The sequence below is a fragment of the Anser anser genome (genome assembly GCF_964211835.1).
Source record: "Anser anser genome assembly, chromosome: 1".
Classification (NCBI taxonomy): domain Eukaryota; kingdom Metazoa; phylum Chordata; class Aves; order Anseriformes; family Anatidae; genus Anser; species Anser anser.
Window position 1 is genome coordinate 187,730,958 of NC_139720.1, and position 26,590 is coordinate 187,757,547.

At 35.0% G+C, this 26,590-nt stretch overlaps 1 protein-coding gene across 11 annotated transcripts in view; it reads right to left on the reverse strand.

The window, feature by feature from the left end:
- The window catches only part of NBEA (neurobeachin), a 520,716-nt gene that overhangs the window by 381,251 nt on the left and 112,875 nt on the right, over positions 1-26,590 (reverse strand). For 10 of the 11 annotated variants that reach the window (XM_083801108.1, XM_083801105.1, XM_083801107.1 and 7 more), the window contains exons 7-10: positions 20,129-20,248; positions 16,920-17,066; positions 10,914-11,111; positions 10,008-10,141 (exon numbers count right to left, since the gene is read on the reverse strand). In XM_083801108.1, coding sequence (XP_083657234.1) covers positions 10,008-10,141; positions 10,914-11,111; positions 16,920-17,066; positions 20,129-20,248 — 599 coding nt within the window. Of the gene's footprint in view, positions 1-10,007; positions 10,142-10,913; positions 11,112-16,919; positions 17,067-20,128; positions 20,249-21,029; positions 21,049-26,590 lie in introns of those variants that run through there. The other variant, XM_083801113.1, reaches the window with a different exon arrangement.

The following is a 26,590-nucleotide window of genomic DNA, read 5'->3' on the forward strand; positions in this document are numbered from 1 at the left end:
GCCCATTCCTACATCTCCTCTATTCCATGCCCTGCCTAGAAGACATCAGTTTTTCTGCAGTGCAGCTAAGATATAGAAATACAATGAAAGTATGTACACACACCAACACTAAATCAGGCAGAATTGTGATTCCTTCTACTGAAAATATAGGAAAATTCAGGATATTTTTTTTCCAGCAGTTTTCCATTACAAAGTAAAATAAATAAATAAATAAATAAATAAATAAATAAAGTTTCAAACCAAGATAAAAATACAGTATTGCCAATGATTATGACACTGCTTATTCCATAATTAGTGTGTTTCAGAGATAGTAAGTTGCTGGAATACGGTTACATAAAAAAGAAGAAGATTAATTACATTATTATAGTATAGTATGTTTCCCCTCAAACGTACATATCTCTTGTGAAGACAAAAAGAAAATAAAATTATCAAAAAAGTACAAACCACAGGAGGACAAAACTGGTGTGCACAGCATGTACTGTCTGACTGGAAGTCGTTCTTAAGATTGCATTCATGTCTATACACATTCATGATATTTGTAAATACCCTGCCTTTACAGATCGGACAGTCATTCTTATGACACACACTCTGAGGTTACAAATACCACCCAGCATCTTTAATTCACCCTGAACTATAGATATAATAAAAATAACTATTATGCTTCAATAATTCACCATGAAGTTGACATTGAAATGTGCCAACATTACAACCTTCAGTCAACAGCCATACAGTAATGCTCCTTAAATAAAAACATATATGATGGTAATTCACAAAAATAATTGCTTCTGTAGGTAACAGTCTTCAGAATTCCAGAATACGACACTTCCTTCTTCGTTAAAAATATGAATAATTAAAAACATCAATATATATTTTGTTTTCACTCTCCATTTATATCTTTGGGAATTTTAAAGAACTTGTGCAGATTACAAGTCACAAGGTTTATGAAGTCTTTACTATGAAAATAGACAAACAAAGAACCTTCTTTGTCAACTTCTAAATTGGCCAGTGATTCCCAGAAAGAGAAATTTATTACCTTTTCATAGAGCTATTGAGCAATTTAGCTAAACAATTCTTATGAAATAAATTCTCATGTTTTGTTTATGAACAAAATTGTATTGGGAACATCAGCCATTGCATATATTCAAAAAAACTCAGGTGGCAAAGACGCTTGGGGAATAAGTGAAGTGAAATATGGTTTTTTTGTTTGTTTGTTTGTTTTTTGTTTTCCCCTTCAAAAAGACATTGAATAGATCAGTTTCTCTCATCTACTTTCCTATGAAAATTTTCTCTGAAATTTTTACCTAATTTCTTTAAATATCAACTTAGAGTGTGTGCTATAAAATTATCTGGATTTTGCATTACAAAAAGCAGATTTAATAAAAGTAAGCGTGTAGCTATAAATATCTAAGTATGTTAAGAAATAATAGATGATTTAACTATGTAAAAGAGAAGGACGCAGGAATTTGTTCTGTCTGATTATCTTTGGGAAGGATCCTTCAAAAACTAATTCCATCTTATTTCCAGCTTCTACAAAATAAGATAAAGAGATCATACCATTAACTCCATCATAGGCTGTTATGTGATAACTGTTGAAAATTAATCTTTGCATAAACAGAGTGTGTGGTATTAAGGAAAATCATACACCAATGATTTTTTTTTTTAATTTTTGCGCACACACACACAAATCCTAAGGCACTTGCTCCTTAATTTCAACTGACAGAAACATACAAAACTCAGTACTTGGCTGTATTAGAGAGAAAATTATTATTATTTAAAAAGCTTTTCATCCATTGGTAGCCCATGCCATCTGAATGTTAACATTTTTTTCAAAAAAAAAAGTTTTTCAGAAAAAAGTTAAGCAAGTTTGGCTGATTCGTTAAGTGATACATTACTTCATCAGAATATTTACTAGATGAGGAATGTTCCATAGTATGAGCTCAGAAATCCTCAGGGAGAAGCAATATTAGTTTTTAGCAATATACTAGTAATATATTTTGATGCACAGAAGACACAAGATGATCTCCACTTCCTTACATTTTTTCCTTCAGGAAGAAAATGCAAACCACAAGGGGAAGGCATAGATTTCAGAAGGTTTTTTGACTGCGCTTTTAATATATAAGGTGAAAAATTGTGTCACAGTATATTCACTGCTGTTGTGCATGTTTTAATGCAACTAATTGCTCTGTCAGATTACTGACCAAATTACATATTCTTTCATTCATTTTTATTCAGTCACTGCTACTAAAGCCAGAGTGATGAAAAAACAACAAGAGTTCTCATAAACAGACTGGAGGTAAGATGAACTCAGAACAGAAGAGACATGCTGACAGTTGTTGGGGATGGAGAAAAGATCCAGTGAGCTCACAGCTTGCTCACAGCTAAACTTCTAAAGGGTTTCCTTAGATTCCAGTTTAACTACCTATTTGCTTTCTGTACGGTTTTTGAAGAGAAAGGGGAAACTACTTTCTCTTCTCTATTCCTCTTCTTTTTCTCATATCAAATGATGAAGACAGTAAGAGAAGACTGTTAATGTGTTTCACTCAAAGTGACACCATGAAACACAAGTCGTATGAATAGGTGAGATTTGGGAGAACTAAAGAGGAAAGTCATTACGCAACTTCACTTCTGGACATAACATTTTGGGACACAGACTCCAGTCGTAAATCAGCCACCCTCAATAGTTCCTGGATCTGAATATGTGGAGTTACCACAGTTTGGGAGTTTGCAGAGGATTTTTGACACATGGTAAGACTGTTTTTGTTTGTTTGTTTGTTTGTTTTTAATAAATGACATTTCAGCAGTCTGATTTGTGAAGTAACATTTCCTTCCATGACATTTTGGGAAGAGGATAACTGATTTCCTTCGAGCACAGCTAGGTTATACCGCAGATCTGAAATTTCAGTTGCAATATTTAGCCTTGTTCCCTTTGACACACATAAGAAGTGGATCATCAGAACCAAACTCTGCAAACTCCAAATTCTACACTGGAGGCAGCAATGGACTGGGACCCTGATACTCCATTGGAGACATAGGTCATAAAAAGGATGACTTTCACAGGCACCCAGCCCAGCTGGGGCAAACAAGAAAATTCTTGAAACATACTTGAAGGAGAGGACAGGTTAGGCAGATATGCAGGATAGTACCTGGCATTCCTATTTTCTGTTATGATCTTAAAGATAAATTCAATTAAACTAATGACATGATTAACTAAGAACTATTGGAAATTCACAGATTTTCCATATTAGAATAAGAAAAAACATATATATCATATTATATTTCCTGCCAAGCTGTGCTACTTCCCATCTATGGAAACGAATAGAAAATCGTACATATTTGCTACCCAAGAGACAGGATAGTTCTCTAAGTTATTCTAACGAAAAGAATATGCAGCAACACTACTAAATGCAGACAGAAACCTAAAAAATTGTCATCTGAATAAAACAAACAAACAAAAAAACAAGCAAATAAACAAAACCAGGTTAAAGATATTAATTGATTAGAACAAAGCACATAAAAAATTTAAAGGAAAGGATGAGCAGGAGTTCAAATATTATTGTTGCCTCCTTCACTGATGTTTTCATTTTACTGACTTAATCTTAGTAGATGGACAATACGCTCTGTATCAGGACTATCTAAATTAAAGAGTCAAAATAATGTCTAATAAAATTGACTGAAAAGATACTACATTTATTTTGCTACATATCTGGGGGGAGGGTGTTATATATCACCTTTGAGATAGTTAAGGTGGCCCTAGGCACTGCATTTATTTAGTAAGATAAACAATAAAAACCTTTTTAATTGCTCTAGTACAGTTTACGTGATCTAGCAAATCCAGTTAGTAACTTCTAGAATAACTATATAAAAGAAATCTTTTGACCTTATCTTTTTAAGTAAACAGCTGTAGATCCTTCTATCTTCAAATATGTTCCCAATATGATACAATCCAAAGCAACAATATCAACTGAATTAACACTTGTTCTTTATTCTGTGTTGGAATTGGATCAGTACCAAAGCCATCAACACTTGATACCTTGTTGAAATCAGTCTCTATGGCAGTGCTCAGCAGACCCAAATGAATTCAAAACTGTACACAAGAGACCACAAGCAAACAAAACAAATCCTCCCTATCATGTTACCAATGTAGTATAATCAAAGGTATCAAGAAAGTACCCCCAAAATCCACTCTATATTTATTTTTATTAAATAAACACCTTCTTGGCTTAGGCTGCTAATTTTTCTATTCTAACCAGAGTACGGAAAAACAAGACGAAAAGGGACAGGCTTGGTATTCAAATTGATAGACTACTCTTCCAAGTAGCAGGTGCATTATTTAAAATAAGAAAACACACTTAAGATATGAACTCAGTTTCGATCATTCTAATTTCAGAATATGAAAGCATAAGAACCTCTACAGTGCTTCAAAAGCAGAATTGTAGGATATTTCAATATTTAGTCTTACTGAAGATCTAGATAAGACATACAGGGATATGCATGTTGAGGAATAAAGAACATTTACAAAGAGTAGTACTAAGCCACGAAGTTTCTGTATTCACATTGTCCTGCTATACCATTCAGAATTTTATTTACACTGAATTTATTCATTTAGAAAAGATTTAAACTGTAAGTGAATCAAGGAGATGAAAAGCAAGGTAGTCCTTCACAGTCGTGTTACCAAACTTATTCTGCGAAAAATATAAATAAATAAATAAATAAATAAGTAGAGAAACCTGTACTTATTAAAGGGACTGAAATGTGAAGGAGAGTAGCAGGTGAGAAGGATTCAGAAAAGTAGTCTGGATTGCTCATACATTAGGGTATCAAGCTGTTGATTCTTCTCATCTCCCAGGAACACAGTAAGGCAAAACCAAAGACAGCACAACTTTCCAAGGGGCAACTTTTGAGTCCTCCCATTTGGCCACCAGAAAGAAAGAAATACTTCAACAGCTAGCGTAAGACTTTATAAACATAATCGTTTATAATAATGTCAATAATGTCATCAAGCATCCTCTGGACTCTTTTTTTTGTTTTGTTTTGGCAAAGATGCACAATGGTTATCTACCTTTTGATGGTACCTTAGAAGAATAGATATATTGGAACTGCTGAATGTCAACTACTTTTCAGAAAGAAGTGCTGACTTGTAGACACTTTTTATAGGGTATAAACAAGTATCAGATCCAGTTCTACAACTGAATTTTGGAAGTGAAAATACACCTGAAGAATGTAAATGACCAAATAGTCTAAATAACAAGGGGAAAGAAGGAAAGGAAACAATGTGTACATTCCTTAATCCACCCCACAAATTAATCTTGAACATAACCCTTTTATCTCCCTTTCTCCTTTCCCCATAACCTCTCTCCTTTGCCCACAGAAATCTTTTATTCCTTCATTTGCCTACTTCCTTGTTCACCTGAACTATTATTTCTTCTCCATATCAACATCCTATTAAATTAAATATAAGAAAATAATTAACATACACCAGAAAAAAACAAAAATAAACAAAAAACCACAAACTAATTCAACATTTATGTCACATCTCATCAAGCAGGCATTTGCTTAGAAGTCTTTTGAGTATGTTCTTGAGTTGGGATCACATTTTGTTGTATTATGTATTTGTATAATTTGTAGAACAAAATAATTACAGAGCTCTTTTTAAAAAATAACCTAATTATAGAAGAAATGTTTTGATTTATTCACAGAGAACTGTTTTTCCTACTTACAGTTCAACTAAGTCCAGAAACGGTTCTGTATATTTTATATTGAGCTTTATTAATGTTCTCACTCACTAGAAAGACCATATACTTAGGAAGAATTAGCCTTTCTCTCAGTTTCTACGACTTACATCACATTAACACTCCATTTTTAAAGAGACTGAGCTACTGATTTATCATTTATTATAGGCTCAGCTCACTAATGAATTTAACATATATTTTATTCATAAATATATGCACACACACACACACAAGATTTTCCTTAAATTGGAAAAAAGTATTTTGCCTACTGCTCTGCCAGTAAATAAAAACATACAGGGATTTTTTTCATACATTTGTTTCAACTCCCCCTTTACCCCCCCACCCCCTACTTCACAACACTTCAATGAAAGGTACATACTGGAAAACAGATTAGTAAAAAATAAATATCTTACACCACCAGCTTTTCTCTCTCTCTTTTTTTTTTTTCTTAAACAATGAATGAAATTATTTTCATTACTGTGCTGCAGGGAAGTAGAATTCCTTAATTTTAAGACTGTTGTATTAGTTCCAACATTGTACTAAAATATTCTCATGAAATACGTTTACTTTTCACACCATATATATATGAAAAAACATATACATAAATAAATAAAACCCAGCAGCCATCTAGCCATCTTAGTTACAAATATTTGAATTACCAAGTGGAAAAACAAATTTGATAAAACTTCAACAAATTAATTTCTTAAATTAGACTCAGATTAGTGATCTTCCAAGAGTAATGATACCAATGCATCACTTTCAGATAAATTTTTCAAAGTCATAGGTCATTATAGTATTATTTATTATTTTTCAGTTTACTAATTTATTATTGAACTATCTAATGCAATAGGAAATATCCAGAATAACTAATAGCAGAATGCATTCTGAGCAGGAAAATAAGCCACATACTTTGAATTATGTACTTACTTCCGTAAGTAACTCAAATACAGGAGTCAGTTTATGTTGTCCCTAAAACCTGTACAGGGAAATACGGTAACAGTTCTAAAAGTATTATACTTATGTCTGTTGGAAGGACAGCAAAGTAGGGCATAGACAATTGAGGAGGTTCCTGGAATGCACTGATGATAACTTCCTTCTCCAAGTGAAAGAGAAGACAATGAGGAGAGGTGCTGTGCTGGACCTCATTCTCTCCAACAAGGAGAGGCTGGTGGAGACTGTAAAACTCAAGGGCAGCCTTGGCTGCAGTTACCAGTAAATGGTGCAGTTGAGGGCAGTGAGGAGGGAGCACAGCAAGATCACTATCCTGGATTTTGGGAGAACAGACTTTGGCCTCTTCTACCTCTGCTTGGTAGAGTACCACGAGACAAAGCCCTGGTGGGAAGAGGGGCCCAAGAAAGCTGGTTAATATTCAAGGGTCACTTCCTCCAAGCTCAGGAGTGATACCTCCCAACAAAGAGGAAGTCAGGCAAAAACACCAGGAGGCCTGCATGGAGAAGAAAGGAGCTCCTGGTCAAGCTCAAGCAGAAAAAGGAGGCCTACAGAGTGTGGAAGCAAGGCTAGATAGCCTGGGAGGAATACAGAAAGATCATCTGAGCAGCCAGTGATGAGATTAGGAAAGCTAAAGCCCTATTAGAATTAAAGTTGGACAGGGATGCCAAAGGCAACAAGAAAGGTTTCTATAGATACATAAGCGCTAAAAGGAAGACTACGGAAATTGTGAGCCCTCTCTGGAAGGAATCGGGAGACCTGGTTACTCAGGATATGGAGAAGGCTGAGGTACTCAATGACATTTTTACCTCAGTCTTCACCAGCAAGAGCTCTAGCCACACAGCCCAAGTCCCAGAAGGCAATGTCAGGGACTGGAAGAATTAAGAACTGCCCACTGTAGGAGAAGAACAGGTTTGAGACCATCTGAGGAACCTGAAGTTACACAAGTCTGGGGGACTTGACGAGATGCACCCACAGGTCCTGAGGAAATTGATGGATGTAGTCACTAAGACACTATCCATCATATTTGAGAAGCTGTTGCAGTCCAGTGAAATTCCCACTGACTGGAAGAGGGGAAATATAACCCCCATTTTTAAAAAGGGAAAAAAGGGAGACCTGGGGAACTACAGGCCAGTCAGTCTCACCTCTGTGCCTGAGAAGATCTCAGAGAAGATCCTCCTGGATATTATGCTGAGGCACGTGGAAAATAAGGAGGTGATTGGTGACAGCCCACATGGCTTCACAAAAGCAAATTGTGCCTGACAAATCTGGTGGTCTTCTACAATGGGGATACAGCATTGGTGGGTAGGGGAAGAGCAACTGACATCATCTACCTGGACTTGTGCAAAGCATTTGACGCTGTACCTCATGATATCCTTGTCTCTAAATTGGAGAGACATAGATTTGATAGATGGACCACTCAGTGGGTCAGGAATTGGCTGGGTGGTCGCACTCACAGCATTGCAGTCACTGGCTTGATGTCCAGGTGGAGATCAGTGATGAGTGGTGTTCTTCAGGGGTCAGTACTGGGACAGGTGTTGTTTAACATCATTGTTGTTGACATGGACAGTGGGATCGAGTGCACCCTCAGCAAGTTTGCCGAAGACACCAAGCTGTGTGGTGTGATTGATAAGCTGGAGGGGAAGAGATGCCATTCAGAGTGACCTCTACAGGCTTGAGAGGTGGGCCTGTGCAAAGCTCATGAAGTTCAGCAAGGCCAAGTGCAAGGTGCTGCAGCTGGGTCGGGACAATCCTGAGCAAAAATAGAGGCTGGGTGGAGAATGGATTGAGAACAGGCCTGAGGAGAAGGTCTTGGGGATGTTGGTTGATGAGAAGCTCAACATGAGTTAGCAATGTGCACCTGCAGGCCAGAAAGTCAAATCATGGCCAGTAGCTTGATGGAGGTGACTGTCCCCCTCTATTCTGCCCTTGTGAGGTCCCAGTTCGAGTACTGTGTTCAGGTCTGGGACCCCCAGAATAAGAAGGACATAGACGTATTAGAGCAAGCCCAGAAGAGGTCCATGAGTATGTTCAGAGATCTGGAGCACCTCTCCTACGAAGAGCAGCTGAGAGAGTTGGGGTTGTTCTGCCTGCAGAAGAGAAAGCTCCAAGGAAACTTTTCAGTCGTCTCCCAGTACCTAAAGGGGGACCTGCAAGAAAGCTGGAGAGGGACTCTTTATCAAGTACTGTGGTGATATGACAAGGGGTATTTTAGTCTTTAAACTAAAAGAGGGAAGATTTAGATTAGGTATAGGGAAGAAATTCTTTACTCAGAGGGTGGTGAGGCCCTGGAACAGGTTGCCCAGAGAAGCTGTGGATGCCCCATCCCTGGAAGTGTTCAAGAACAGGCTGGATGGGGCTTTGAGCAACCTGGTTTGCTGGGAGATGTCCCTGCCCATGGCAGAGGGGTTGGAATCAGGTGATCTTTAAGGTACCCTCCAACCCCTATCCTATCCTATCCTATCCTATCCTATCCTATCCTATCCTATCCTATCCTATCCTATCCTATCCTATCCTACCCTACCCTACCTCCAGAGAATTAGGCCACACACTTTGTTCTAACAATTCTAGACATTTTGTGTTGCAATAGAATAAGATCACCCTCAGCATGAGATGCAGCATGAGATCTTAAATAGTAAGCAACATCCTCACAAAAATAACCACCTCTGAAATAGCTTTACACAAGTCAGCAAGGGTACAGACAGATTTCTAAGCAGTCCATTGCATGTTACGCACTGAAGCATTTATCCAAATTCCACACGTGCTCAGTAACTGAGGGTTAGGTCAGTGTCAACAGAACAGAGGTTTAATATGTGTCTGTTTAAAAGTCTCTTTAAAATCTCCTCCAGTTACTGTTGCAATTGTAATATGGCCAAAACATAGCTGAGCATAGATGTGTGACTTTCTGACAATGTGTTAATATGGTGGTATCTTTCCCTTGCTTGGAATGTGATTATGTATGGATTTAAATGTCACAGACTTTGAGAAGTAAACAACATTGCATTGTCAAGTAAAAGCACATTGATTTATTTCAGAAGTTGCAAAACTATCACAAAACTATCCTTAAAAAAATCTAATGTGATTTGAATTCACTATTTAATCCAATCACTTATGTCCAATTTCATCTGGAATTTCCTCAGGTTATTACAATTTGCACAGCTCTACAGTAAATTACTTTTTCAAAAATAATACATATTTTTAAAGAAACAAAAGTAAAATACATCACATAATTTACAAAAAGAAAAACAAACAAACAAAAAATACTCCCACAGCAGAAACTGAAATATTCTTAGCTGAATTCAGTGTTTAACTTGCTTGAAAGAAGCTTACCAAACTGTTGTTTCCACCTGACTGTCATGCAGCTGTCGATTGTCTAGCTGGGCAAAGAGAGGAAAAAGAACTTGAATTCCTCCAATGGAATGAATTGCACTATGGATGGAGTGGGTTACGATAGCTTTCACATCCTAAATTAATAAAAAATAAATAAATAAATAGAAGGAAAAAAAATCCACTAATCTCAGTCTTAAAGGACAGTTACAATATAACTTGGGAACACTTTACCATTGAACGGAGTGCAAACTAAATGAGACATTTTTAACTTAATTTCATTACTCATGTTTCAGCTATACTCATTATACTTAAAGGCAAACAAACAGAAGAACTTTAGTATCAGCAAATTCTGGCTTATGGTATGAAGTACATACTTCTTAATGAAAAAAGCAAAGGACAGTTCACAATAGGTGTTATTAAGAACTGAAATATAAAATTACAGTATCCTTGTACAATATCACAGAAATTACATTGTCATCCAAATGATGATGAGCTAACAGTTATCACAGAACATGAATTTAGTAACATTAAGTATTCAACAGAGAAAATTCAAAGGACGCAAGTACTTTTGTTATGTTTTTCCTCTCCAGAAAATTAGCATACAAAGATTACGTTGGGAACAACAGCCATAGCAGCATATTGGTATGCTGTTCTCAAAGGTGATATGGAGATGCACAGAACACAGAAAATAAAAAAATAAAAAAAGGCAAATACATGCTTTAAGGGACAAAAAGGATAATCTCAATGAAGGGATAAGTTTTAATATGTACCTAGTAGCTGTAAAATTTGCATTTGCTAATAACATTAACAATCAGAAGCACTAATTGGTTAAATTATAGCTTTGGTATTCTCATTTGTTCAACTAAAAGAATTACAATGATTGAAAGTAAAATAAAATACACAAACCTGAAGCATAAGAGCATGTGGGGAATGTACAAAAATTGAAGGATTCTCCTTTGGTGAGGATTCAAGGCATAGCTGGGCATCAGTAGCCTTTGCATTATAAGTAAATGCAATGCTACTTGCAAGTTTCCCATCATAGAGCACTTGTTTATGGTGCTCAGCCAGATGAATGTCACTCTCAGATTTAAATTTGAATGTGCTCTGAAAAAAAAAAAAATGCAAGAAGCTTTATAAAGTAAATAGAATATTGAATCCTATACCATTTTGTTTAAGGTAACAGTTATTTTAAAACAGCATAAATCCCATGCTTCATTAACAAACCAGATTATATATAAACTAGATACTTAAATTAAAAACAAAACAAATTCTAAAACCCACATTCAAACTAAAGATTTTTAAGCTTAAAGGAAGAATGAAAATCTCTGTTATTCTTAAACATACCATGAAACATATCTGATCTAAAACTAGTTTTTCTGGCAACACTGACAAATCATTCAAGCACAAGAAGATAGATTTCTTCCTTTCTGCAAAGTGTTGTCAGATTTACTTGGCACACACCTACTTTTACATATAAAAGTCATTTGACAGTGGCAAAGAGACAACTAGTAGTAACACACAGTACTTTGTTGATACAAGTAAATTCATTAGAAATTATTACCATTTCATCATTGTAATATGAAATTCAATTTATGTTTCTAAAATTTTTACTCCGTTTAAAATGATTTATTGCTGAGGATAATTATAAATTATTTTGCTTATTTTTACTGCATATAGCCATTTATAGAGTTGTTTTCATCCATTTTGTCCTAACAAATTTCTCTCTTGCTCCTGCCCCCAACACAATAAGAAAATACATCATTAAACTGTAAAAAATGTAATCACTAGGGTTGTTGTTATCCAGGGTGGTAGAATTAAAATAGGCAATTTATAGGCTATCAGCTGCTCTTTCAAAAAATAGTACAGGTTTCTGCCAGTTATGTAAACCCATAAAACCCATGCAGCTTTTGCAGAGTTCTCAAGGCTGATGGAAATCCCGAATAAATTTTCTTGTTTATGGCCAAATGATGGGAAAGGGTGACTGCTCAAGTGACTGACAATATGAGCTCTTGTGACAAGCATCAATTTGTCATAAGAAAGATGTAGACTGAATAAAGTGGGCATCTGACTGCAGCTGATTGAGAACCCTTGGAGCAGATCTGTCAGTCATTATGTTTGGTAAGGAAACTCCCAGTGATCCCCACTCACTGCTTTGTGCATATTAAAAACCTGTTCAGCACCAAAGAGACTTCCTTTTGGAAGAAACTGAACTAGAAATGTTCACTGACTGCTAACAGTCATTCAGTCCAACGTATCAGACTTTATCCAACCTGAAGCAACAACCCCCCCCAACCCTGATACTGTGGACATTCACTGTGGACATTCAGGCTTCAGCATCGAATGCTTTGATTTATAAACGTGTTCCCTTATCTTGCCACACTGCTCACTGAAGCAGAAATAGCCAGACTAAATCGTATGCTTACAGCTTGAGAGTTGGCTCTCTGTTCATATGGCTATCTAAATCTCACTTATCAGGAAATCACTACTCCAGGTTAGAGACTTGTCCTGATGAAGGTGATGATGCATTTCTCCCCAGAGAGCATATTTAACTATACAGATATATCTTTGTACACTTACTGCAGAGACAGAAATAGTTCAGTTATTTCACTGATTTCAAAAGTTATCTGAAAAAAGAATTAAAGCCATCTAAGTTGAACTTAAATTGGAAATCCTATTGTTCTATTCACATTGTTATAATATGATGGAAAAAGAAACTATTAATTAGACACAATACTCCTTTGTTACTAACATTAACTTACACAAAAAGAATCTAAATTTAGCATACTCGTCCTGTACTGGGGACTTGGGAAAAATGCATCCACAGGAGGATAGCAGAGGCTATCAAGTGTATAAGGTCAAGTAGCAAATGGTTAATTACTGGTCATGGAAGGAATGCAACTTTGAGATCTGGTACAACCAGTGTGAGGGCATAAAGACCGCAAAGAGCCTTAGTTATAATATGTCGAATGGTAAATACATATATTTATTCCTTTATACCTTATCAACATAAATTAGCTTCTTTATCAATTATTCAATATAGGATTGATATATATATGATTTTATATGAGATCCTATATGATATATACATGATTTACAAGAAACCCACGTCTTTGATTTTCTCTGCCACAACCTCAAACTTGTCATCAAGTAAGCACCTTCTCTAAAACACTCACAGGAACTCCTGAGATAATTTTTAGCCATTATTTTTTATCTGGTTATCAAAGTATAATAAACAATGTTCAGAAATATATAATACATGTGAATTTGTGTACATTTAATATCTACTTAGTGTAACCAGCATTAGAGAATCAATATAAAGTGTTTTCCAGACTTCATAGGAAGGAGAGAAGGACCTGGGAGTATTGGTTGATAGTCGGCTGAATATGAGCCAGCAGTGTGCCCAGGTGGCCAAGAAGGCCAACAGCATCCTGGCCTGTATAAGAAGCAGTGTGGCCAGCAGGTCGAGGGAAGTGATTGTGCCCCTGTACTCGGCTCTGGTGAGGCCGCACCTCGAGTACTGTGTTCAGTTTTGGGCCCCTCGCTACAGGAAGGACATGGACGTGCTCGAGCGAATCCAGAGAAGGGCGACCAAGCTGGTGAGGGGTCTGGAGAACAAGTCTTACGAGGAGCGGCTGAGGGAGCTGGGCTTGTTCAGCCTGGAGAAGAGGAGGCTCAGGGGCGACCTTATCGCTCTCTATAGGTACCTTAAAGGAGGCTGTAAAGAGGTGGGGGTTGGTCTGTTCTCCTACGTGCCTGGTGACAGGACGAGGGGGAATGGGCGAAAGTTGTGACAGGGGAGTTTTAGGTTGGATGTTAGGAAGTACTTCTTTCCCGAAAGGGTTATTAAGCATTGGAATGGGCTGCCCAGGGAGGTGGTGGAGTCACCATCCCTGGAGGTCTTTAAAAGACATTTAGATGTAGAGCTTAGCGATATGGTTTAGTGGAGTGCTTAGTGTTAGGTCGAAGGTTGGACTCGATGATCTTGAGGTCTCTTTCAACCTAGAAATCTGTGATACTGTGATACTGTGAGAGTGATACCTGTCTAATCTAGCTACAAACTGGATAAATGGAGAACTTGTATGATGCCCTGTGATTACTGTAATAAAAATGGTCTAAATTAGTTTTGGTAACAAAGTATGAAGCTTTCAGTCAGTATATAGATTTTTTTTTTTTTACATGGAAAAAACTATAAATTTGGATTCTTCATTTATCCCATATGTATATTTTCCACTTAGGAAGGCAACAAATACCATGAAGAGTTTTAAGAGAGCTACTGCCACCTCATGCTGCATTTTTGTCACCTGGGACCTGACTTTTAATCAACCTTTAAATGCCTACCCTTGAACTGAACTGATGAGCCTAAATACATTCATTTAGCACAAACAATATCTTGGTGCATATACACTATATTCACACTGTATATATACATATATTCATACAGTATACAGAATTCCATAGAAGATGCAAACAATCTAATTGCAGGAAGTTTTGGAATTCATTGCACTTTTACTTGAACATTCTACGTAAGTGGTAGACATGGTGTCAGACTACAAGGGGTATCAGAATTTATTGGACTACAAACAGTATAAGAATTTATTCAGAGATCATAAACATTTCTGCAATTTTTAAACCTACAATAACTAATAAAAATTGTCAAGACAGAAATCTAAGCTTTTGGGCAACCAGATAAGCAGCTGAAAATACCTATGTAAATAGAAGTACGGCATAAGGCTATTAAGATGTAAGCTTATACTAGAATCATAGCAGTTAAATTTAAAAATACAAAATTAAAAACTCCCAATTACCATTTCTGTATTTATTAATATTAGAAAATAAATTGCCTCAACCCACTGGAAAACAATTAAGCATTATTTTCTTTTGTTGCAGGATTATTTTTATAATAACAGGAATTTCATTTCTGCAGCATAAATTTTCATGTCACTACATGCATTGCATACATTCTACATCAAATTTTCCAATAAAAGCATAATAATAATATACAGGAAACAACAGAAGATCATAGTCCAACTCATCTGCAGTATCCAATGCTCAATGCAACTGAAGCTAAAGCTAAAATGGTAAGAGGCACATAAGGTTGTTCAGAAGTGAGAAGTGATTATAGTAGATGTTGTAGCTGACTGCATGTGAACATTATAGAAAAATGAATGAATACTGCAATCTTATACAAATTATATCGTAAAACAATAGCTAAACATTTTAACTAAAGTTAAAATCTCAGAGGCTTCTACAAATGAGAAATAGGCATTAATTAATGTTTAACCATTATTAGTAAAAGCTAATTTTTCAGATTCTTAGAGAGAAGTAAAATACTTTACAGACGAAAGAGGCATTAGCTGTGCTGGGAACACAGTCTAAACCTAAAATCATGGTATACCAAGGAGAAATATCCCTGAAGTATTAAATTAATCTCATTGACATTTTACAAAAATCAGTAATAAGCTATGGGTGTGAAGAAATTTAGTTTAACAGAAGCCTAACAATCAATAAATGTAATAATGATCATGCAGTAACTACTGGAAATATTGTTTAGCATGAAAACATGTATGCCTTATGAAACCCTTCAACACTCGATATTATTACATAGTATTTTTCACTTCTTGAAACTAATGAAACCATTATTCCTATTTCATATATCTTCAGTATGCTCCTGCAAATCCATGAATTTAATAAATTCATAAAGATTTACTACATTTATTATTAAGCACTATAAGGTCACATTACTTTCTTTTGTATGACCAAAAAAAAAATAATCTGCAGAAATCCTTGTTCAAACAAAATACAGTATTAAGGTTGAAATAAAGTACCCCTTGTTTGCACATGTGACACACTTCTTGACTAACTTAACTAACATTTTAGGTTTTACAGCAGGTTTTAACCATCAACCACATGCAAAAGACTTCCCCTTCTCCAAGTACCTTTGACATATGTTTGGCTATTCACACTACATACATACCACAAAAGATATTTTCAGTTGTCACTGTCATTTAGATGCTAGTTTTCATCAAATGACTTACAGCAAAGTCATTTTCAGCAAAGCAAATTAATGTTGTTAGAATCTAAATGTTGATCTGTATTTGCCCCTTTTTAAAAGTCTTTATTTTAAAAATATATCATATATACTAAGAATCTGCAAGTATTCCGGATGATGCTGCAAATTTCAAAAATCAACAAAAACAAAATTTGGGAGTAATTGGTGGTAGAAATTCCATACTCTTAAGCTAGGTTAGAGCCGATCATTCATTTTCAAGTCTTCTCTGCTGGGCAAACAATTTCCACACACTTCTGCAAAACATTTACTTTGTTTTTCTTGATAAAATAATACTATACACAGCCATTTCAAGAAATAACTAACATTGTTCATACTAGAGATCAAAGTTTATGCATGCACCATGAATTTGTCCAAACTGTCCCCCCTAAATTTCTCTGGCAAAGCATATATGAAAAGCTCAACCTTTACTTTAGCAGCACTCTTTAAAACTGTATTTGAACAGAATTGGCTTATTATGCTTTGTGCAATGTTAATCTGCTTTAACTCAGTTTTTAAACACAAAACAGGAGAGAAGGGGAAAGTTGTTCCTCTGCTATTTAGTACTCAAAACACAGAATTGCTCTAATTTGATTATGACCCAAATTTATAAAAATCACATATAATCATGTTTCAGCTATTTTTTAAAGCAATTACTTGCATCTTTCAAAAAGCTGGTAGAAATTAAGAGCAGTTAGGAAACTTGACAAAACCCTTATCTTTTGCTGAAAACAAATCACACAGCTCTATATGACCCCAAGAGGAATATCTACATTTACATATAGCTTCCAACTATATCTATCAATTACATCTATGAATTATTTTCAGTTTTACAAAAAAAATGTTTTTTTAAGATCCATTATTACCTTATAACCAGGTCCTAACTGATGTATTGCAAAAATCTGTGCTGGGTTGAGTGCTTCCGTGAATACATATACTGCTCCAAGCTGGCCACAGAACACTCGATTAGCATCAGCAGTCTCCGAAGAGCCAAGAAAACATTTGTCATAGCTCTGTATCAGAAAGATGCAATGATAATGAGCTTTAGTGATACAAACTATATAATGAAATCGTATTCACATGCAACTACTGGAGCTAAAAATAAATGGGGACCATAATTAAGAAAATAAACCATTCATTTACTATTTCAATACCTAAATTTTTGTAGTGAACAATTTCAAGTGTCTTAGCATTTATTATTTTATGGGTTGGTATTACAATGCTGTTATGACTGGCTATTAGAATTCCTTTTTTATTAATCATTTAACATAGAATAGAGAAATTTAGAATGGCAAAATACACTGTTCTTTCACTGTTGTGCTAAAATAGCCAAACACTTGTAGCAGAAAAACAAATACATTTTTTTTCTGGTTTGCAACTGGTGCACAGTCTTCTATGACCACATCTTATAATGATGTGGTTTAAACTTAAATGCCTCTTCTGACTTCTTCCACAATCATAGAAGTTGCTATTTTCTGTTCTTTCTTCCCACATCTATCCTTCTAGATGCACAAAGACCTTCTGCAGTTCTCCATCTGTCCATTTCCTATTCTTTCATATTTGAAGTGTAGCTTCCCCCCCCCAAGTTAAATTTATTTTGCAAGAATTAGGTTAAGTTCTCCTGGTGCTTCCAAGAAAAAAGGCTTTTAGATCAAATGAAGTTTAGAACTTAACCATCCAAAACAAAAATCTGAGAAATTAGGAAACAAGATGCAGCACAAGAGGACTACATCTACAGCACAATGATGTTCGGCAAAGATCACTTAGTTTCCTTGCCACGTGTACTCTATTTAATGAAAACAAGGAATGGAGCTCACTTTTTGACACAAATTAAACTAGTATAATTTGCATTAGGAAGCCTGTTGGAGTTCCAGAAACATTTGGACAGTGGTCCTGTGTGGAGCCAGGAGTTAGACTCAAGGATTCCTAAGGGTCCCTTCCAACTTAGGATATTCTATGTTTCTATGACATCATCAAGTTTGTCTTCATTTTAGTATCTGAGCAAAAAATCTTCCACAAGACTTCATTAACCCTCTAATTCTACATCTTGAACAGTTTTATGCTTTCTCTCATGTCTTCCCATAACTGGGGGAAAATTCCTAATCTAATATCCATAATAATCAACTCTTCCAATGTAACATCCATCTCTAAATGTTATTTGATCTCTTATAATCAACTGTTTAATGTACTGATCAGCTAGCAATCGTACACATTTTTGATTATTCGTGTTATGTGTTTTCATGCATTTAATTTAATCTTTTTGTCATAATCTTTAGCTATAATTAGTCCTTGGAATAAAAACATTGAGTTATGTGACACATAACTAACACAATAAACTTTTTATAGCTTTTATATTTCATTAAATAGCATTAATGAAGTTGGAGTTAATCAAGACATCATTGAAGATGTCTCAATTGTGTCTGCACGTATGAAAACTGTAGATTGAAGTATTGGATACAAGAGGTAAATGTCAGATAATGAAAAATGACACTAAAATATAAGAAAACTGTAATGTGAGATCTATTGGAGGGGAAGAAATCAGTTCACAGTCTTTTCCAAGATAAAATCTATGCTTGAAATAAAAATTCAACTGAGTCCCTTAACTTTAAACTCAGTAATGCAAATCTAATAAATGCTTTATTAATCTGAAAAGTATATAATCCAAATGAGTTTTATCCAGTGGTAGCTTTGACACAGCGAGCATCTGAAAAGTTTTGTCTTTATTACATTTAGTGTTTTCTCCATCATTGGGTGTATAGTCTCATCCCTTCCATTGTAGAAGAAAATGGACTTTTTTTTTTAAGCATATATATATTTAATTAAAATAATTTATAATTAAAAAATATGAATCTGATACATTTCCTCTAAGAATGTACTGTTAACATAAATTGAACTCTGTCCAATTAACATTTAGCTGTATTTACAGGTAAACATGCAATCTTCTCCAGGTAAAAATGACTCATTTCTGCCTGTGGTACAAGCAGACACAAGAACACTGTATTAACTTGTTCTGAGCTGACTGATGCTATGCAACTCTGTGTGTCTCAATATCTTTTAATTGGTAATCTCCCTAGTCGGCCATCCAAGCCAATAAAATGCAAAACACAAAATTGCAATTTTGTAGTACTTAATCTGTACTTGCTAACAACATTAATTAAATACTAATTCCTTAATAATTAGCACAGCATTTTTAATACTGGTCAACTGCCTATGAACTAATCCAAGTCAAACAATAAAAGAGGAAAAATATGCTTGCTACTGGGATATAGATGTAAGACATCAGACTTTGTTTAATGCCATAAGTTTCCTTACGCTTCTCCATGCTTCTGTTTTCCAGCTTTAACTTTTTTTTTTTTCCTTAATTTCTATTTGTCTCATTGCTTTAAAATGGTAAACTCTTCATAGAAGAAATTATCTCTCACAAAATTTATACAGTGCTTAAAACAACAGGACTCTGACCATGGTCCAGACTATTCAGTTCTACTGCAATTAAAAAAAAATACTTAAAATCTAATGTTCAATCAACAAAAATAGCATAGAAATCTTTTAATCATTAATACATATCTCTTCTTGAATAAAACAGAATTTAATGTGATACAAAAATGAGTACTTGGCAGCATGTGTATTCATTAGGCTGAATGAATCAGTTTTTCTTAAGGGTTTTCCTTAATCTACATCTCTCAAATCTGTAACTCCACCATAACTTTCTATGGAAAAAGTGAAATATGAATCCGTTGTTATCACTGTCCTCTATACAACATCATATATTAAAAACATTAACTGTAACAGACTCTCCAACAAAATCTCCACAAATTTCCTAAAAATAGTGCAAAATAGAGCCAAAAATTCATAATAATCTAAAGGAAAAAAAAAAAAAAACTTACCCAAAGAAACCACAGCACTACTAAATTTTATGAAATACATAGCTAAGGCTTTTTAAAGCTTAAAAAAAAATAAATTTGCAAAGATCTAGAGAAAATACTGTACTTTTATTTTTTTTTCCATTTACTTTAAAATGAGATGAACAGTTTGATGTGCTGTGAAGCTATAAGAAAGGAAAAAAATAAAATCTTACATCATTTGTGTTAACATGCCAGGCCATGTCACCATAGGATACCAGCTGACCATTCACGTAACATCGTATTTCACTGTTTCTCCAGCGATTATAGATGTGTACAATGCTTATCATATACCACTGAAAAGAAAAGGAAAATCAGTATATAGTGGCAGTTTTTGTGCTATAACACATAAACTTAATGATTACCATTGAAAAATAAGTGAAAAATCTCATGAAGTTATATGACCAGATGAATCCTTACAAACTCGTAAAATTAAAAGTCAAGTCAGCAGAACTTCCAAGTCCACTTGGTAGAACAGTGCTCATACATAACAATGTACCTACCTACAACTTTTTATGGGATATGAGCCAAAAATGCAATAAAATTAAAACACAATAAAATTTAAAAGATTATTACATTCCCTTTCCTGAAAGTGTAATCTAAAAACATATGTACTATACGCAAAATACAACTCAGGTCTCATCAGAAATCCATTTCTATGTGCCTTAACAAATTAACATCACGTATCTCTATCTTTTAATCTATCAGAAATTATTAAACAAAAGGAAAAAAATCACCACAGCAGATTTTATAGCCCAGTTTAGTACCTTATCTCAATTGCTTCATATTTTATAATCAAGGGGAGAAAGTATCTGAGTAAAACACTTCCAAGTACAACTATGGTGGTCTTTCAAATAATCTGTTCAATTGGAATCATTAAGTCCATGATGAATTTTAATTGTGAATTGTAAAGTTTAAGAAGAAAATCTTAAATACCCTTTAGAGCTGAACCTTCAAAATAACCTAATCCTAAGAATGGTAATTTAATCTTTTGTGATCTGCAAATCAACTCATACTTAACTATAATGGGTGTCTATTCTTTCAAAACACATACAAACCAGAAGAAAATGGACATACTGGAGAGAGTTCGACAAAGGGCCACAAAGATGATTAAGCGATCAAAGCCTCTAACACATGAAGAGAAGCTGAGATATGGGACAGCTTAACTTGGAGAAGAGAAGGCTCAGGGACGTCTTATCCATGTGTATAAATACTTAATGGGCAGGAAGTAAAGAGGGAATCAGAGATTTCTCAGTAACAGGATAAGAGGCAATGGGCGCAAACTGAAAAACTTGAAATTTCATTTAAATGTAAAGTAAGGGTGGTCAAACAGTAGAGCAGTTTGTCCAAACAGACTGTGGAGTCTCCTTCCTTGGAGATGCTAAAAACCTGACTGGAAACACCTAGAGCAGCCTGATCGAGTTGCCACTTCTTTGAACAGGGAAGAAGGACTACATGTAATAAACAATTACTCAGCTGCTAGGAATTCAAGCCATTTTATGAGCATTTCAAAAGACTGATCATAGTGATTTTTTTATTTTATTTTATTTTTCAGCTAACTGCTTAAACTGAATATACTGACTTTATCTTTCCCTTTTGGGTAAGGCTGCAGTTGTCTCAGTTGTAGTTATTGTAGCAGTCTTGTAGATGTTAGTAGCAGTCTTGTAGATGTTATCATCTGGACTTACCAGGTACAAATGCTCATTTATTGTGTTAAAAATATTATTATTTGGAATAGTCATTTACAATTTATTTGTCTTCCCTTTCTTGGCACATTTTAATTATTACCTTTCGACTGTTATGTTTAGTTAATTTTTTGTTTGTTTTTTTAAAGCAAAGAACTTCTACATCCCTTGGGATTTTATTTTAAGAATCTTGTTTTATGATTATGCCACTACTTTTCAGAATACTTAGTAAACACACCTTCATGAAAATAAGGTATATCCCTCCCACCCCCCCATGGGATTCAGTCCAGCTATGAAAGGGCGTCAAAAGTAGTACTACATTTTCTAAGCTAAAATAAAGTTGAAATAGCTATGCAGCAAAATACTCACATTTGTATGAGCTTTACTAACAAATTGCCACCCTTGGAAAACAGCACTTCAAATACTCTAAAGAGATGCAGCTTCTCATGATTTACCTCTTTGGTAAAAGGTCAACTAGTTTAAACCTCCATCAATATTAATTTGTGTCATTTTGTGTGATTTTTATATATTGTATGTAAAATATTTCAATATCCAAAATGTAACTGTATTTCTAGGCCTATGCTCCACATCCTACAAAAATACAAGTGTCTGTCCCAGACAGCTGCATAAGTCAACAAACATAACAGAAGTCCCTAATACAGAAACTATACTATTTCATTTGACTCTAAGTTGCTTTAGTGTTCAGAGAACCTCATAAACAAAAGCCAAGTTAAGAAACAAACTCAGATCATATTTACTGAATGATCCAATGATAAGAATCTACGAACTCCAAGTTCACTTAGATGCCTACTATAAGACAGTCACCTACAGTTCTTACATAAGGAGTGTAACAAGTTGGGTACTTGTAGGCATTAAATACCATTCTGCAAGCCTTAGCTACACCTGCAAAATAATTTGCTGCTGGTGCCTTTTTCTTGTTCAGCTGACTAGATTAGATGGCTAACCTTTTGGAAGAACTCACCTCCTAAGAGATAATTTAAATAATCTAGGTAGTTGTTACAACACAAAAAGTATGAATAGAAAAAGTATTCCTTTCCTCCTTCGCCTTCTGTTCTGCCTTGGTAAGAAAACATATCAAAGTTTGTTCTTCTATAGGAAACAAAGTAAAAGAGAGAATTTCATGTATGTTAAAGTCTGAACTGTCTCAGTATATCACTGATGGTTTCAATCATTTAAACTTTCTTCCTTGTTGACTTGTTTTACAATTACATATCTTACAATATAAAACAGCTGTCAAGAAGTTAGAGGAGCCATCCTCTGTGTGGTTGAGGTGGTCTTTCTCTTCTACACCAACAATACTCTCATCTATAATATTGTGCCATGCCATCATTATCTTTATAATATAGTGAATAAGTTATTTGTCATGAATTTTCAACTTGTTGAAAAAGTACTTCACAGAATGCATTTAGATTGGACATACAAATGAAGCATGTTATTGATGTATTAGACAAATTCTTCTTCTGCCCTCTGATTTAATTAAAATGTTATAATTTTCACCTGTTCTCCTCAGTACCCTGTAATTATTTGGATACAATTGAAAACGTTGTAGGCAGGTCCTTTATCTTTTTCTTTTCTTCCTAGTGAGAAACATGTCAAGAAACTTTTAACAATTTGTCTTGCAGAGTCAAAATGAACTACTTTACATTTACTCTTGAGAAGTGAAGTGATACAGTCTACTAAGCATGACTTAAAAATGCAGCCCTGATCAATTTCACTCATTAAGAATGTAACCATAGTATATGTAACATTATCCTACAAATATCAATAAACATTTTTCAACTTGAATCACTGAGCTTCTTACAGCTCCTACCTTAAAAAAATAAATAAAAAAAGGAAAAACCAGTATAAAACATTTTGTATTATAACAAATTTATTGATCCTACATGCATATAAATAAATATTTTATATTCACTTCTCCATAGAAAATGTCCCCTTGGCATGTACCATTCTTTTGCCTCTTTCAGTCGGATACAACTCCCTGTAACTTGTAAAGTATAAGGATTCTTAAGTACATAGTTTAAATCGCAAGCAAGTTCTTTTCCATAAAAGTAGCTATTAAACTTTTGAAGAAATAGGAGTGTTTAAACTTCATATTAGTTGCACACTGAAAGCCTTACTTTCCCTTGCCACTTGAAGCATGTAAATGAGTAATTTGGAATCAAACAGTTTTCTCTTGCATTTGTTGGAAACTGCAAAGGTAGACCTGAAATAGACTAAGTGCTACAAAGACGGCAAGCAGTCTAGCATTGATATCCTTCATTACTTAAAAAAATAAAACAGAATACATATATGTTATATATTAAAAACTCCCTGTATAAATCCATAACTTCCTAAAAACAGTTCCCAAGACTCTCTCCACTGTTAAGGGATGATATTTTTGTATTAAGTATGAAGTAAAATGATGCAGAGTTATTCTTTTTTATTTATTTATTTATTTTCTTAGGGAAATAAAGTACTTTTAGAAAATTAATATTATATTTATTTTGCAAAGATTTCTCTGTCCCTCATCAAGTAACAAATAAGCTCATACCCAACTAACTTGTATTCATTTTTTTTTTTTAATTTCTCAACACAGTACCTTAGTGCAGGTTTCAGATTCACTTGGTGACTCACTCTCTGAGGCAGGTTTAATAGATACAGATCCTACTAATATAAAAATTTCCCTCTCTGTATCAGAGGAAATAAAAGCAAAAACATTTTACTTGTTGCTTTTGAAATCGGAGAAGGCACAGAATTAGAAATAAAAAAGCATGCAGCAAAATATATTTTCTCAATAATCTTTGCAGTAGTCCCTAAACTGAGTTGTATTTTTTATATTTTATATATTTTTTTATTTTTATATGCATATTAGAATGCACATTTTTCCACATCTGATTTCCATGTCTTTAAAAATGTATTTTCACTTTTTCCCCTTAAAAACTTATAGTTAACAGGAGGGTAAAAAAATCCTACTCATTATACAATAGTACATACGAATATCTCACTTCCTTCATGTCCAAGTAAACAGATTTATTGGGTCATACTAGATTAAGGACGTATCACTGCAGCTTTGTCTTCTGAAGTCATGTGTGACCAGCCTAATTTTTTTTTCCAAGCAACAATGAACAAACTAATTTTTGCAGGCTGAAATTTTGTAGACCCCAGGGTGAAAAAAAAATGTTTTCCCTTTTGTAGGAAGATTATATTTCACAAAGGAACACCTTAATAAATTCAGCAGAATATTAATCACTGAAATCTCTGAAATTTAACTTGACTAAGCTAAGTAAGTGCAAACCATGCAACTTTTAGTCAATGCTTTAGTCAATGCTTCGTTTCTGAATCTTCCACGTCACCTAACAAAAATATGTTAGATGAAAAATTCCTTTGTCCTCTTTCATTCAAAAGTTTATTTAACAATAATCTCCACTTGGTGATGATGATTTTCCTGAGATGAGACATTCTTTGCAATGGCACTATTAAAAATTGTATCTTTTATAGCTATTTACTTATATTTACAGTTCTGATACTTTTGTAACAGTAATAATCTGATAACGATAACCTCCAAGTTCTGTCCACATATATTCTATGATTTTCCTTTTACAATGCTTTAAGAGCATTTCAGACAACATACCAGTCTGCAAGCTGGTGTTCAGCTTGTCCCACTGTGTGTAGATTAAACTTAATAGATGACTCATTTGTTTGGAAACAAATAGCTCATTAATCTTCTATTGCAACACTGTCCACAGATCCTATAACATGAGCAATACCATCTTTTGATAGCATTGGTATGCATGTCAAGCTTTATTTAAAAACAAACAAAAACCCACAGATTTTATTATTTTGCTATTTTTTTATTTGCACGTTAACCACAATTCCTTGCATGTGCATTTTCTTTTAGTCAAAATCTCCTTCCTGTCATGCAATTTTTTTGAATCTTTAGCATAGCTACTGCTTCAGAACACTATCTACATCTGTTGCTCCGATTTCCAAGGCAAGCTCTAAAAAACACTTTGAATTATTTTTGCGTGTAGCACCTCTGACAAATGACGATGGAGAACTGGTAATGACAGATGGGGAAAAGGCAGAGGTACTTCTTTGCCTCGGTCTTCGCTGGTGGTCAGGCTTCCCAGATCTCCTGTCCCCAAGCCTCTAGGCAGGGGCTGGGGGAGCCCACTGTAGTGAAGAGCAAGTTCTGGACCTCCTGATGCAACTTAACAAGTACAGGTTTATGGGCCTTGATGATATGCATCCAAGGATCCTGAGGGAACTGGGTGATGCAGTTGCCAAGCCACACTCCATCATAATTGAAAAATCATGGCAGTAGGCAAAGTCCCCAGTGACTGGAAAAAGGGAAGCATCACTCCCATTTTTAAAAAGGGTAGAAAGGAAGACCTGGAGAACTACAGACCAGTGAGCTCCACCTCTGTGCCTGGCAAGATCATGGAACGAATTCTCCTGGAGGGAATGTTAAAGCACGTGCAGGACAAGGAGGTGATCCAGGACAGCCAGTGTGGCTTCACCAAAGGTAAATCATGCCTGACCAATCTGGTGGCCTTCTATGATGGAGTAACTGTATCAGTTGACAAGGGAAGACCGACTTATGTCATCTTTTTGGATTTCTGTAAGGCCTTTGACACAGTCCCATATGACATCCCAATCTCTAAATTGGAAAGATACGGATTTGAAGGGTGGACCAGCTGGTGGATAAGAAATTGGCTCAATGGCCATACCCAGAGAGTAGTGGCCAATGGTTGTGTGTCCAGGTGGAGGCTGGTGACAATCAGTGTCCCTTGGTCTGTCTTGGGACTGGTGCTTTTCAATATCTTCATCAATGACATAGATGATGGGACTGAGTACACCCTCAGCAAGTTTGCAGATGACACCAAGCTGAGTGGTGCGGTTGATACCAAAGAAGGAAGAGATGCCATTCAAAGGGACCTGGACAAGCTGGAG